This window comes from Engystomops pustulosus, chromosome 3 (assembly GCF_040894005.1).
Source record: "Engystomops pustulosus chromosome 3, aEngPut4.maternal, whole genome shotgun sequence".
NCBI lineage: Eukaryota > Metazoa > Chordata > Amphibia > Anura > Leptodactylidae > Engystomops > Engystomops pustulosus.
Window position 1 is genome coordinate 83203940 of NC_092413.1, and position 15352 is coordinate 83219291.

Genomic DNA, 15352 nt, shown 5'->3' on the forward strand with positions numbered 1-15352 from the left:
CCCTCGCTATAACCTGTGAACTTTCATGACTGAAAGTTTGCAGGTTACTAAAAAAATGCCACACCTGTCTGATTGTAGCCGATCTTATACAATGTGTGATTTTCACACAGTAATAGATGTGGAAAATCCGCATATACTGCCATAATGTAGTATGGCAGTATATGGTAGGATCAATCAGACAACCTAGGGTTAAAGTACCCTAGAGGGGCTCAAAAATTGTAAAAAAAATAAAATAACGGCCATAAATATTCAAATCCCCCCTTTACCCAGAACTGATATATAAACAGTAAAAATCATAAACACTTTAGGTATCGCCGCGTCCGAAAATGCCTGATCCATCAAAATATAACCGTTATTCCCAGAGTTTAACTCCGTAACGGAAAAAAAAAAGCGTCCAAGTCAAAAAATGCCACTTTTTGCCATTTTGCAAAATATAAAAGATGTAATAAAAAGTGATCAAAAGGTTTTACAGTCCTAAAAATAGCAGCATTGAAAATGGCATCTCATCTTGCAAAAAATTACTCCACCCACAACTCCGTACACTGAAGTATTAAAAATTTATTAGCGCCAGAAGATTAATTTTTGTAAATGTATAAAAACATTATAAAATCTATATTAATTGGTAATCCCTGTGATTGGACCAACCCAAAGAATAAAGTAGACAAGTCATTTGGGGAGTACAGTGAAAGCTGTAAAAATGATGCCCACAAGAAAACGGCGCAAATGAAGTTTTTCACCAATTTCACTACATTTGAAATGTTTTCCTGCTTCCCAGTATACGGCATGAAATATTAAATACCGTAACTATGAAGTGACATTTGTTACGCAGAAAATAAGCCCCCACACAGCTCTGTACATGGAAAAATATAATAAGCTCAGGATTGAAAAATGCAAAAATGAAAAGGCCATTAGTGACGTAGGATTAAACTAATGTCTCTGACTCCACACGTGACTAAGGCTGCATTCACACGAACGTATGGGGGACGTATATACGTTGCCCATATACTTCTATTGGCTCACGGCCCTGTACGGGAGTGGCACCGTACAGCTCTATAGCCCATAGAAAAATTGGACATGTCCTATCTTTACACGATATAAGGCGCCGTGCACTATATAATCCTATGGAGAGGGGCGGTGTATGCCCGCCATACAACGGTACAGTATTGTGTGAATGTAGCCTAATGCTCACCATTCAGATGGTGCCAAGAAGCAGAGGGGCAAGTGTGGGCATTCTTGAGGACACTATTGCATTTTGCATGTATACATATCAGGGTGCCGTCACAAGTACCACTAGGTTAGCGTTTACACACGTAACACTAGCACATGAGGGAAGGCCTCGGCCGAGGCGCACCCAAAACACTAGTGGTGCGTTTGCAAATGCAGCACTAGTGGTACGTGTAACCAGACTCTGAGTCTTTCAAAAATTATGTGATCACCTTTGCAAAATTCAGCTTTGAAAGAAAACAATCACTGAATATCGAGAAGGGGCGTGGTGAAGGGGTGTGGCCAAGGGCGTGGTTAATGTCCCACTTTCTATTTGTGAAAAGTTGGGAGGTATGAGGAGACACAGGCAGACACAGGCTGCAACTGCCCATCGCCGGGGATTCACTACATGCTGCTGGTAGGTAGCCAGCTAAAGCAAATGAAACTTTATATAAAGTATTGAAACTACTCAGAATGCTGACAAAGGCATTTTTAATATCAGCATAGCTTAGGCTACTGCAACCTGTCACCAGCTAAAAATGACATTCCTGTTGACAGGTCTACATTCAATACATGTTTGGTATCTATTGCTGGTAATTGTTTCAAATGAAACTTGATTGGAAACTCCCTTATAAAGCACAACATGAAGACACCAGACAATACATCACATTCTATAGGTTCTACTATTACACTTCATCACTGCTGTCACAAAGATTGGAATTACATCAGATACATTTCAACATTTGAGGGGGGGGGGGGGTCACATCTTTGTTCAGCCTTACAATCATGTGTCTTCATACATCAGCAGCAGCTTTAGTGAGTCAACAATGAATGATGACATTTGACCCAAAACACTTAATTCTTAAGAAAATATATACATGTAAAACTGGAGAAGTCTTCTCCTAACACCTCCTTACTGGACAAACCCTGGAATGTTTTGTATAAAAACCTTTAGAAAAAGGCTGCGTCAGTTTGGCTCAGTATTGCTGTGATTCAGAAGCTGAAGTGTCTTATGAGTAGACACTTTCTCAAAATATATATAGAAAACCTGTCTGATCTGCGGTGGGCAGAAGTGTCCAAGGAAATCAGTCAACGTGGAGCGGATTGTAGCATTAGCGGGCTCTGGCTGAATAACATCTCATGTATTCAGTCATCCAGGGGTTGTCTACAGGGGAAGGTTTCCTCCTCAGGACTCTTTCAGCATCTGCAGAGCGGGCTCTCTGCTTCTGCAGGATCTGCTTCCTCTTCTCCTTCTGCCTTCTGTTCTTTGCTCTCAGTGCAGATTCATGAATCTTAAAAATAAAGCATCACAAAGACCTCAAAGCACTAGTAATATAAGACAGTTTACAGAGAACCACATATGTGAGTCTCAGAACAAATCTGTACTAGTTGCCCATAGCAACCAATCAAAGCTGAGCTTTCATTTCCCCACAGCGGTTTGTAATATGAAAGCTGTGCTCTGGTTAGTTTCCATGGGCAACTAGAACAGTTGATTATGAATTTCTGACAAAAAACAACATGGAACTATCCAGCGAGAGTAAAACTTTCTAGAGTAGATTTTGATGTAATGGACCTCCTATACATGCACGGAAATCAGAGCCACAAATTAAAGTCATTGTCACCCCCCCTCCTACCCCAAACACAAGCAATGGCGTGTCTAGGTATTATCTCTCTAGCCATGGAAATCTATGTTAGAAGAAACTCTGAAAGCATTTTTATTTATATTCACTTATACCCTCATATTAGGTAATACTACAATTATATTACAGTTATCAATGATCGTGCCTAGAGAAACATTTTAAATGAGCTTCCCTTTGATGGTTCTTTACAGGGTGTCTACTAGCAGTTTAACCAATACAAAGCTGCAGACAGTGTTAGGTAGAGATCAGTATAACTGTACCTTGTGAATTTTGCTATTAGCAGTGAAAAATGCATTACAAATCCCGGATCGTACTTGGACAGAAAAACTGGGGTTAACTCCTAGATGAGATCTCCCCAACACAGCCCAGCCCAGGAAAGACTGAATCAAATAGCACACCATTTTGAGGAGACTAACCTAATGCTACAGTCTGGAAACAATCCTGAAATGTAAATGCATTTTCACAGTCCTGCTGCTACTAACCTCACACACACACACAATTGTCTGATTACACAGATCTCCAGGGCCAATACCTTACATGGTCTGCTGATTTGCATACTCAAAACTGTGGGTCAATCCCTCAGACCAACATGCTGTAGCAGTCAGTATTCCATCAGATATGATCAGTCCACAATGTGCATGCTTTCTACAGGGCTACCAAGAAAAAAACAAAACTATACCTCGTTTTCCTGCGCCGGAGCGCACACATTATGGGTTTTCTGGCTCCCTGTGTCCTTTTTTCTCTCACCAGACGCATAAAGGGCAAAAGGGTGGCGAATTTCATTTGTCAGGCTCATCTTCTGTGGACTTGCCTCTAACTTTCCAGCATTTAGTTTGGATGAGGCACTGTGGCTAGGAGGTGGTCTTGAATGACTTGCAGATTTTTCATTTCCTTCTGTAGATTTGTCACCATCCTGGTTATTCTCTGTAATGACCCCATGTATAAGAATTTATAACGATATACTATAATACAAAGCACATCTTCAGCACCGAAGAAGGGGAAACAAAAAGAAGATTTTTGCCTTTGTTGGTTATATGAGATCACGAATGCACCAGGGAACGCCAGCACATCCATGGACTTGAAGGAATTGAGTCTTTTTACTATGGTGTAAATACCACAAACACAGCAAAAGTGTACTTCACCCCAGACATTAAGGTTAGGTTCACATCTGCCTCCATTGTACTGCTTGATGATATCATTTCCTATCATTAACTTATGGAGTTTTCTGGCAGAAAAACCAGGTAAAATATGAGAAACCCAGCGGGCCTATTTTTAGTCAATGATGTCTATAGGGACCTCTCGGTGTCTGTCATAACAAATCCATCCCCATTGGGACTTCTGACTTTCTGTGCCTACTATGGGCAAGAAAAAAAAAAATTCAAAGATTTTTTTTTAATCCTCCATTGTGAGGATTAAAGAAAATCTACCATAAAAATACATAATGATAAAACACTTACTCATAGATCCAGGCACTGTGATCTTCTAAAATATAACTTCTAAAAATGAAGCTAATGAGCCTGAAGGGCTCTGGGGGTGTTACTAGAGCCCCTTGGGGGTGCAGATTCAGTTTGTTTAACACCCCCCCCCCCCCCCCCCCTGCACCTCCAGTGCTTCCCCCTTCCTCTGTCTGATGTAGTCTCACAGCAGTAAAGAAAGTTCCAGCACACAGTGACAGTGTACAGTGTAACAGCCTGGGAAGCAATAACATGGATGGTAACAGCCTCCAGAACACTTCAGGCTCATTACCAGAATTATAAAAGTTGAATTTAGAAGTTAGGAAGCCAAGGATAACAAACATAAGAATTTTACCACAGTCACAGGGTCATGTTGGATTGTGATGGTAGATGCTCTCATTGTGTAGTCTGTGAGAATAGAACATGCTACAATGTAATGAAGGTGACTGCGGGCTTATCTCATCCAGTTATACCCAGTGAGTTCCTTCAGACAACTTGCTGTGTGTGTGCGCATGTGCTGGTACCTACCTGGTCTGTGGGCACCGGGGTCACTTCTCTGCCCCGCACCCCCCGGCGCCTGGGTGCAGCTGGGGACGTCCTCCTCCGGTTTCTGTGGAGGCACAGCCGCTTCTGATGCTTTGGCCGCTGCAGTCGCTGTCGAAGGGGTGGAGTGTCCGCTGCTGGAGCCGGAGCTGCCCTCCCAGCCGTCCCACAGCCAGGGGTTGTGTGCGTGCTCCAGCAGCCTCCTGGAGAGCCGGTACTTGAGCATCTCCTCATAGCAGTTCCTATAAGCCTCCCAGTGCGGGTCCTTGAAGCGCTTCATGTACTCGCTGCGCAGTGTCTTACAATGCATCCTCCCGGTCACACACGGCGGGACACCTGCGGGGCACAAAGCAACCTGCCGTTATCCGCGCCGTCTACCTGCTGTTATCAGGGCGCTATGTACACGCCGTTGGCACAGCAACTCCCAGCGTGGCGTCTCCCGACCACAGAGCTCGTCACCCGGGTCCTGCTGCCACTTGGCCCTCCTCCCGCTCTGCCATTTAAACCTAAACAGTCACCGCCCCCAAGAGCAGAGCGCATGCGTTCAGACCGGTTTCTGCGCTTCTATGTGGTAGTACAATCCCAGAAATCTTCCACTGAAGAAATATAGTCTCCTCTATTACAGTAAATAAGTGTATTCCCTATAAAATACTTCTTTTCTTCATGTTCTTTTATTCGTAACGTTGAACGTTATTCCCCTATGTAACCAGCTACAACTAGAGAACCACACAGAGCCCCTCAGCCTGAAGAATAATTTGTAGGAATTCATGGCTGTAAACAAGAAAACTGCAGGATAGGGCATTGTCTGCTCCTGTGGCACAGTAATGCCCCACTCTTCCCATCTCTGGTACAACCATCCCGTCCTCCATCGTGACAACCCCTCCCGGCATCCCGTCCTCCATCGTGACAACCCCTCCCGGCATCCCGTCCTCCATCGTGACAACCCCTCCCGGCATCCCGTCCTCCATCGTGACAACCCCTCCCGGCATCCCGTCCTCCATCGTGACAACCCCTCCCGGCATCCCGTCCTCCATCGTGACAACCCCTCCCGGCATCCCGTCCTCCATCGTGACAACCCCTCCCGGCATCCCGTCCTCCATCGTGACAACCCCTCCCGGCATCCCGTCCTCCATCGTGGCAACCCCTCCCGGCATCCCGTCCTCCATCGTGACAACCCCTCCCGGCATCCCGTCCTCCATCGTGACAACCCCTCCCGGCATCCCGTCCTCCATCGTGACAACACCTCCCAGCATCCCGTCCTCCATCGTGATAATCCCTTGGAAAAATTTGGGTAACCCGCCGTAAAAACGTGATTCGGGCCCTTAGTAAATGACCCCCAATGTCTGCGTTACTTTTGTAAAATCACATTCACACTGCTACTGCATTATCTGTGTGCAATACACATCGTGAGTAGATGGCCTAAAGGTCCCATGCATAAAAGCCCTTTGAGCAGAGCAGGTTAGCCTATGTATATGTGCTCTTAGTGCTTTACCATAACTGCATAATAAATAGCAAATGACTGATTAATATGAAGTTTTTATTGCATTTCGATTTCATTATTTTAATAGTTATGTCGAGAAAATGCATCATTACTGCTGAGTAGAAATACTGTACCCTATAATTTGTAAAGCGGCACGGCATAAGATGGCGCTATATAAATAAATATTATTATTACCACAGATCCTGCCCCATAGAGGGCATCTATACTGCTTACTACAGAGATGCCACAGATCCTGCCCCATAGAGGGCATCTATACTGCTTACTACAGAGACACCACAGATCCTGCCCCATAGAGGGCATCTATACTGCTTACTACAGAGACACCACACATACTGCCCCATAGAGGGCATCTATACTGCTTACTACAGAGACACCACAGATCCTGCCCCATAGAGGGCATCTATGCTGCTTACTACAGAGACACCACAGATCCTGCCCCATAGAGGGCATCTATACTGCTAAACATAGACATCACAGATCCTGCCCCATAGAGGGCATCTATACTGCTTACTACAGAGACACCACACATCCTGCCCCATAGAGGGCATCTATACTGCTTACTACATAGACATCACAGATCCTGACCCATAGATGGCATTAGAATCATTTATACTGCATACTACAGAGACACCACATATTCTGCCCCATGGAGGGGATCTATACTTCTTACTATAGATACGTCTTGAATTTTGCCCCATCGGGGGCATTTATATAAAGGGCTTTGCTTACATCGCAGAGCCCTGAATTAGATTATCTCCACAACCTCCATTTTCCAGAACACAACACGGTGACAGATGGTCCGTGTAGAAATCTCTGCTATAGTACAGGGAGTAGAAAATGGCTATTTTTAGCTGTAGTCTCCAGCTCCCTCTAGGTGCCGTCATACATGGCAGCAGTGAGTGCTGACCCCGGTACATGCCACCTGTGTGCTATTCCCTGTCCTTCCGGGCAGCACCTGTGTGGGCTGAATACTCACAGCTGGGTCTCAGGAGAGGCAGAGTCTTGTCATATCGCGTCCCGCTGATGTGTAACACAAACACTTGGCGATTATGTGGTTAAATATCAGGATAAATACTACACTCGGTAGGGGCGGGCTGACATCAGCAGCTCACGTGATGCGCTCCAGTCACGTGACTCGGGAGCACGGGCAGGCTGCTGCTCTTCAGTTATTAGAGCCATGGCAGGAGGAAGGGTCAGGGAGTCTATGGCGGAGGTTTACTGGGGACGTATAAAGCTTATGAAGGAAACATTGGTGATTAGGAATATAGTAATTTGTGGGGTTATGGCAAACTGTGACTGGGATTGTAAAATGTGTATTTTTGTGTGTGTCTTTTGTGGGGTGGGAAGATGAAGAACTGGGTGGGGCTGTTCTCTAGACCCCATTTCTAAATAAATTCGTATCTGTATCCCAAATTAACCAATCTATTAAAATGTGAAAATGATCTCATATCAGAATAATATGACCTTTATCATGCTGACCTACAGAATAAATTAAAGGGGAGTTGTCATTTGGATCACACAGTCAAAGCCGTAAGAAAAAAATAAATGCCCTATATGGTGGCACAACTGCGTTATTTTATTAATTCCACTACATTTTTAGTATTTTCTAGCTTCCCAGTGTACAGTACAGATTATTAAATTATGTTACTACAAAGTACAATTTTTTCCACATAAAAAGCCGTCAAAAACTACTGTCCCTACTTCACATCCTGCAACGTGAGAGGAGGCGCTGGCACGGGCCCCGAAGATGTGAGTTCCACATGCCTCAGTGGACTCACATCTAAGTAAATAAAAATGTTTATTTAAAAATTTTTCCCACTTACAATCCTCATACATGTCAATTTGGAACCCTAAACCACCTGTCCACAAGGACCTGTAGTTGGTTTAGGGTCCCCCTTCGACCTCACAGTCTTCCTTACCTAGCAGCCTAACTTTCCATTTTCTACTGACTTTGCCCAAATGGTGTGCCGTTTTAAAGTAACTGAAACCCTCCAGCAGCAGGTTATCCAGATGAAGGCTAATAAACCCTTCATTATCAGAAATAATCAAAAGGCTAGACTCTAGACCTTTGCTGTGGAGAATGTTGTGTGGACAGGGGAGAAGTGGTCCAACGTTCATTTTAGTTATGAAATCAGGTTTAACTCATTTGGAACTGATTGGACACATTGGGGCACATTTACTTACCCGTCCCGTTGCATCCGCCGATCCGGAATGTCCGCCGAGGATTCGGAGCTGCCATGATTCACTAAGATCGTGCGTCCAATTTCCTGCATGTGTCGCTTCCCCGCTCAGGTCCGCTGGAGTTCACCTTCTTCCCGGTGCATGTAAGTGCATGGCTTGTGACACAACTTTGAATGTTAAATCCCGCGCTTAGTCCAAATCAGTCGGGTTGTCCGAATGTTTTCTACAACAGGAGTGGGACCTCTCATAGAGCTGCATGGCAGAGTGAATGCAAAACCTTCTTCAAAAACACATAGTTTCTTCCTTGCATTCTTCACTTTAGTTTACTCTTGCATTCATTGACCTAAATTTTCATGCAGGAAAATGCCCCTGGTCACACAACACATGTAAAACAGTTCCTTGAAAAAGTGAAATGGCCAGTCCAGAGAAACCTCCTTTGGAAAATCCATGGTGACAAAGTTATGGCCAAGAACTAACAACGGTCACACAACTGTGGAAGAGTGGACCAAAATCACACCTTAGCAGTCGGAGAGACTACTGATGTCCTGTGGCCGTAGATTACTTCCGTCAACATACTGGGAAAAGACTGAACCCAAAATGAGTCAAAAAAATGTGGTGGATGAAGTGTCATGGTTTATGGAACTTGTGGTTCCTTGCTTGCATTCTTCAGAGCAGTGTGGGAGACTAGTGTTGTCCTGTGCCTATAGATGTGCTGAAGTCATTCAAAGCAAAGGCCTGTACCAGAGGCATAGGTAGGAGTTCATCATGGGTGGTGCCACTCTGACTTCTACCAGCCAGGGCTGCATCTACCATGGCGGGAGAATGCGGATCCCTTTAAGAGCGGCATTTTGCCCACCAGGTAAATCACACCTGTCTCTTTAAGACACAGGTGCTATTTACATTCGGAGCAACGCAGCGCCTTTAAGGCTGCTTGGAGGGCTGTATATATTTCATATGTTATGTCATATATTTATATGGGAAAGCATTATTCTTATATTGGGAGTGGGGGGGCTGTATATATTTATATGGGGCTGCATTATTCTTATACTGGGGGAGGGCTGTATATATTTATATGGGGCCACATTATTCTTATACTGGGGCCGGGGAGGCAGTATATATTTATATGGGGCCGCATTATTCTTATACTGGGGGTGGGGCGCTCTATGTATTTCTATGGGGCCGCATTATTCTCATACTGGGGTTGGAGGGGGGCTGTATATATTTATATGGGGCCGCATTATTCTTATACTGGGGGTTGGAGGGCTGTATAGATTTATATGGGGCCGCATTATTCTTATATTGGGGGCGGAGGGGCAGTATATATTTATATGGAGCCACATTATTCTTATAATCGGGATGGGGGGGGCTGTATATATTTATATGAGGCCACATTATTCTTATACTGGGGGTGGGGGGCTGTATATATTTATATGAAGCCACATTATTCTTATACTGGGGGTGGGGGGGGCTGCATATATTTATATGGGGCCACATTATTCTTATACTGGGGGTGGGGGGGGGGGGGGCTGTTCATATTTAAATGGGGCCAGATTCGTTTTTTATACTGGAGGGGGGGCTGTATATATTTATATGGGTCCAGATTCTTCTTATACTGGGGGGGCTGTATATGGAATACAGTATATTACTAAGCTGGGGGGCAGTATATGCGAAACAGAATATTACTAAGCTAGGGGGCAGTATATGGGGTACAGTATATTACTAAGCTAGGGGGCAGTATATGTGGTACAGTATATTACTAAGGTGGGGGGCTGTATATGGGCTGCAGTAAATTGCTAAGCTGGGGGGGGGCTGTTTATAATATACTGTATATGCTGTATATAATTTATTTGGGGGTGAATAACGAGGCCTTTAATGTATATGAGAGCAGGGCTTTATAAAAATAAATAAAAATGATATATATATAGTATATATACACAGTATATATTCATTAGGGAGTGCTATATATTTACATTGGTCAGGGGAGCACTGTATATAAAAGACAGATACACAACTGCTCCTTGCGATCTCTACAATAGATCATTATCATCCTACACAGTCTCTGATCCCCACAAGGAATTGTGGTGGGCAATCGGTGGGCATCAGTATAATTACAGGAGGGACAAAATAAAATATAAGGGGACTCCCACCTGAACTTATATCCCTAAGTACAAAATTATTATTTATGTGGCAAGGACACAGTATGAAAAGTTTGAACGCAAGTGATATACCACCCAAAGAAAAAAAATTTTAGCAACAAAGAATACTTTATTATGTGCCAAATAAATTAACAATAAATACAACACAAGCAACATATGTTTAAAACTCTGCATAGTACAATAGATGGCTGAACAAAAAGCCTCAAGGTAGGTGAGACAGTCATAAGGGCTGTCATTAGGCACCAATGCACTATAGTGCAAGGCTACAAGACAGTAAATGATAACACATACAAAATAATATGACCGAGACAGTAACAAATACCATACCCAATAGTAACCAGCAGAGGAATGCCCCGACATGTGTTTCGCACAAAGTGCTTTATCAAGGGGAGTGCAGGTAGAACGAACTAGTGCCTATTTAACTAGCAAAGGACCAATCAGAGGGGACCTAAATTGTAGACTCAGGTGAAGCATATAGTGTTAAAATACAAACGCATACCTAAACGCTGTGTAGGAACAGCGTGGAAGCCGGAGGTAAAGCGCAGAGTTACTGCGCAGGAGCGGGAAAACAAACCCTCGCGAGACAACGCACTCGCTAGAGGGAGCGCACGCCTGCGCCGCAAAGTGTCGCACGATCAAGCGAACCGTGCCGCACCATAGATAATAGGGGCAGGGGCTCGCTCTTATAAGTAAGCTGTGCCATGCACAGCAGTGAAAAGTGTCACTGGATAATCAGTCCAAGCGACATTATGATTAGAGAACTGCCCCAGGCAAAGTGCAAGTAAAAACTCATGGATATGTAAAAACTGTCCTGGTAGACAATGTAGAAAAAGTGCACAGTGCCTATACATGACATTAAAAAGTGCATGAAGCAAAATTGAAAGGCTGTGCAGGCAAAACAGCCATATAGACCTGGTGATGAAATATATAATGTGCAAATGTAAAATATGCTGATGGAAGTGTACAATGCTACATGAATAAAGTGCAAAAATGCAAATGGAAAAATACCCTAATAATACAGTGAAAATACCCTAATAATACACTGATATTATACAGTGCAAATGGTTTTTACAATAATTATCAGAGATACATGAAGTGGACATGCAATCGATTATAAAGTGCTAATAGTTCTCACATTACATGTTAGGGATACATGAAATGGTTATACAAGCTTAAAATGCACCTAAATAATATGCAAATGTCAAAAATACTGTATGAAGCATTAGTAGTAGTACTGAACATTACGAGATGCATACATAAAATACTACAAAGCACGGAAATTATAATTCGATGAGGTGAACAAGGGCGAAAACCGTGAACACACAGTGCAGTGCAAAACCCAGTGAAGCACTCGTGAAGGTGAGCGGGGGGGGGGGGGGGGGAGAGGGGGCTGGCCATCAGGGCTATGTGGGGCTTCTCGTAAGGCCAGTAAATGGAAAATGGTCCCGAGGTTGATGAAAGAAATGGTCCAAATTTTAGCTGTGAAAAGAAAAAAATAGGTGAAAGGCACAAGTTCAAAAGTAAATCACAAAACAGAAAAGAAAAAATAATAATAATTAAAACCATGATTAAGACCTACACTAGAGAGGAAAACCTAATAAGAAAAGCAAGGAAAATTATAAGAACGGTGCGAAACTCAGATTCTCATTGAGACCATGCGGGGTAACCGTATTTAGGAGGTAAATCCATTTGGTCTCTCTCTGGGCCAACACCTTCCTCCAATTGCCACCCCTGGCATCTATTAGGACCCGATCAATCCCCCTCACCTTAAGTTTGGATCCATCGCATTGGTGATGTTCCTTAAAGTGACGGGGAATAGTCTTCAATTTTGTCAAATCCGTTTCATTTCTGGCTGCCTCAATACCCAAAACGTGTTCTCGAATTCTGCGTCGTAGATGAGGTCTGACACTAGATGAGGTCTGACACTAGATGAGGTCTGATACTAGCGAGTGCGTTGTCTCGCGAGGATTTGTTTTCCCACGCCTGCGCAGTAACTCTGCGCTTTACCTCCGGCTTCCACGCTGTTCCTACACAGCGTTTAGGTATGCGTTTGTATTTTAACGCTATATGCTTCACCTGAGTCTACAATTTAGGTCCCCTCTGATTGGTCCTTTGCTAGTTAAATAGGCACTAGTTCGTTCTACCTGCACTCCCCTTGATAAAGCACTTTGTGCGAAACACGTGTCGGGGCATTCCTCTGCTGGTTACTATTGGGTATGGTATTTGTTACTGTCTCGGTCATATTATTTTGTATGTGTTATCATTTACTGTCTTGTAGCCTTGCACTATAGTGCATTGGTGCCTAATGACAGCCCTTATGACTGTCTCACCTACCTTGAGGCTTTTTGTTCAGCCATCTATTGTACTATGCAGAGTTTTAAACATATGTTGCTTGTCCAGTAATTGTATTTATTGTTAATTTATTTGGCACATAATAAAGTATTCTTTGTTGCTAAAAAATTTTTTCTTTGGGTGGTATATCACTTGCGTTCAAACTTTTGGTGCATGTTTATTACCTGATTGTGGCTGTTTTGCCTGCCCATGTCAATCAGGTCTATATCTTTTGTGTATTCTAAGGACACAGTATGGCAAAGCACAATAATGCCATACTAGTTGCTTGATTTACACTTTATTTTAAAGTGTGAGAATATACTCGAGATTTTAAATAAACTAATAAAAGCTAAATTTTATCACACTCACAACTTTCTTTCCCCTACATTTCCCCCCTCCCTTTTTTTCTTTTGCTGAAAAATGAGCACTGCATATAAAATCATGTAACATAATAACAGGGTGGGATATATTACTTATAGGATACAATAGATTACTTTGCATCATGTAGACCAAATGATGGGTGGTCTGTATTAATAAATTAGGGGTATATTGTTGTATATTGATTGGTGCTGTGCATGCTATAATTCCAGTAGAATATATATATAAGGAAGGAATGTGTGTGGTAGCGTGTGGTCAGTTGTGTTGTGAGGGGTATATATCATTTAGGAGCACAGTGTTTTGTTATCCAGGAGACTTTATACTGTAAGTGACAGTGGTATTTTTAGGGACGCCGTGTGGAGGTGTGCTGCACGGAGCTGAAGATATCACCATGAATTCAGCAGTGATATGTCATGAATGGAAGAGCCTGGAATAAAGTCCTACTGATGGTGGAGATTGTCATCTATAAGGTACTAGATGCCACCAATGACTCTCAGAACCTGTATTCAGTCACACAATTTTCAGCATTTATTGAACAGGGAGTGGAGGGCAGCATTTTAATATTACCCTCAGGCAGCAAATATGCTAGAATCTGTCCATGAACAATCTCCAATTAGAGATCACGTGACCCTCCATCTGCGGCCATTTTATGGTCAGGAATGTCCGACTGATTAGGGAAAAGACAGGAGGCTTCACTTCACACTTTTGGGATGACCCCTTCTTTTTCCTTTATTCTACAATATAGCAGACTAGTTTGCCCATTGTCTTAGAGTTCTTCTTACTTTCTTTAGTGGATTTTTTGGAGGGACTCTTTACCCGGTCATTTGAGCTTCCACCCGCTTACAAAAAATGTTTTGTCTTTTACTGTGCTGCTTAATCTTTTCTTTTGGTATTACTAAGTGTGGTTATCAGGAAAGGCAAATATAGCAAGGCATTTATTTAAAAATAGAGACAAGGTTTTGGATAGAGCAACATGATTCATATGCCAAGCTCCCAGTGATGAGTTTCTTAGCCATCCCTCTTACATTGACATACTCCCTGCAGATACATTACAGATAACCCAATTCTTCATACCATATAAGAGGATGTCAATGTTTAATATTATATTGTTTCATTATTAGAATGTGGGTAAGATATCAAATGAGTTGTCAGTGTTTTCTGGTGTATCATTTAAAAGAATGCAGGAAATCCTATTGTGACTTACTAGGATATACTGGAGCACATGTGTTTATATAGGGTATACATACTAGGCAGACGCTGTGTGAATAGTAGTGGCAGGACATTAGATATTCCTGTTATAGTTCATTGATATATTTACAGATGTATAGTTCTCTACAACTTTTTGTCACATGGGATGCTGGTGATTCATGAAACTGCTGCACATTCAGAGGACCCCTATTCTCATGATTGATGGGGTTGACCCCTAGAGAGAGTAAACAGACACACACAAATTTAAAGGACATCTACCACCAGGCTGAAGGATTGTAAACCAAGCACACTAACATACTGGTGTGTGCCCCCTCTGACAGGATCTGCTTTTAATTTAGCTTCTTATGCCCTTGTTTTTACAAAATAAAAAGAACCCCTGCCAGAGGGGAAACATACCAACATGTAAGTGTTCTTGGTTTGCAATCCTTGATTCTGGTGGTAGCTGTTGGATACAATATAGATAGATGTCGGAGATGGTGTAAATGTCGGAGATGGTGTAGATGTCGGAGATGGTATAGATGTCGGAGATGGTATAGATGTCAGAGATGGTATAGATGTCAGAGATGGTGTATATGTCGGAGATGGTGTAGATGGTACAGATGGTATAGATGTTGGAGATGGTATAGATGTTGGAGATGGTATAGATGTCGGAGATGGTATAGATGTCGGAGATGGTACAGATGTCATATATGTCGGAGATGGAGTAGATGTCGAAGATAGTACAGATGGTGGAGATGGTGTAGATGTCGGAGATGG

General features: G+C 42.9%; 1 protein-coding gene across 1 annotated transcript; it reads right to left on the minus strand.

Annotated features, from left to right (window-relative positions):
* Positions 1 to 222: 222 nt before the first annotated feature.
* CCSAP (centriole, cilia and spindle associated protein) lies at positions 223 to 7466 on the minus strand. Its single transcript, XM_072141261.1, has 4 exons — positions 7318 to 7466; positions 4826 to 5176; positions 3523 to 3767; positions 223 to 2495 (listed from the first exon to the last, which is right to left on the minus strand). The coding sequence occupies exons 2-4, from the start codon at positions 5148 to 5150 to the stop codon at positions 2316 to 2318; spliced, it is 750 nt and encodes a 249-aa protein (XP_071997362.1). The 5' UTR covers positions 5151 to 5176; positions 7318 to 7466; the 3' UTR covers positions 223 to 2315.
* Positions 7467 to 15352: the final 7886 nt, after the last annotated feature.

What these genes read in the sequence shown, in the direction of transcription:
- CCSAP (XM_072141261.1), bottom strand. Translation starts at nt 5,150, where the DNA reads ATGCATTGTAAGACACTGCGCAGCGAGTACATGAAGCGCTTCAAGGAC. An exon ending in CCCCGGTGCCCACAGACCAG is followed by an intron (nt 3,768 to 4,825) that starts GTAGGTACCAGC and finishes GGGTCATTACAG; the next exon opens with AGAATAACCAGGATGGTGAC. An exon ending in CTCCGGCGCAGGAAAACGAG is followed by an intron (nt 2,496 to 3,522) that starts GTATAGTTTTGT and finishes TTTATTTTTAAG; the next exon opens with ATTCATGAATCTGCACTGAG.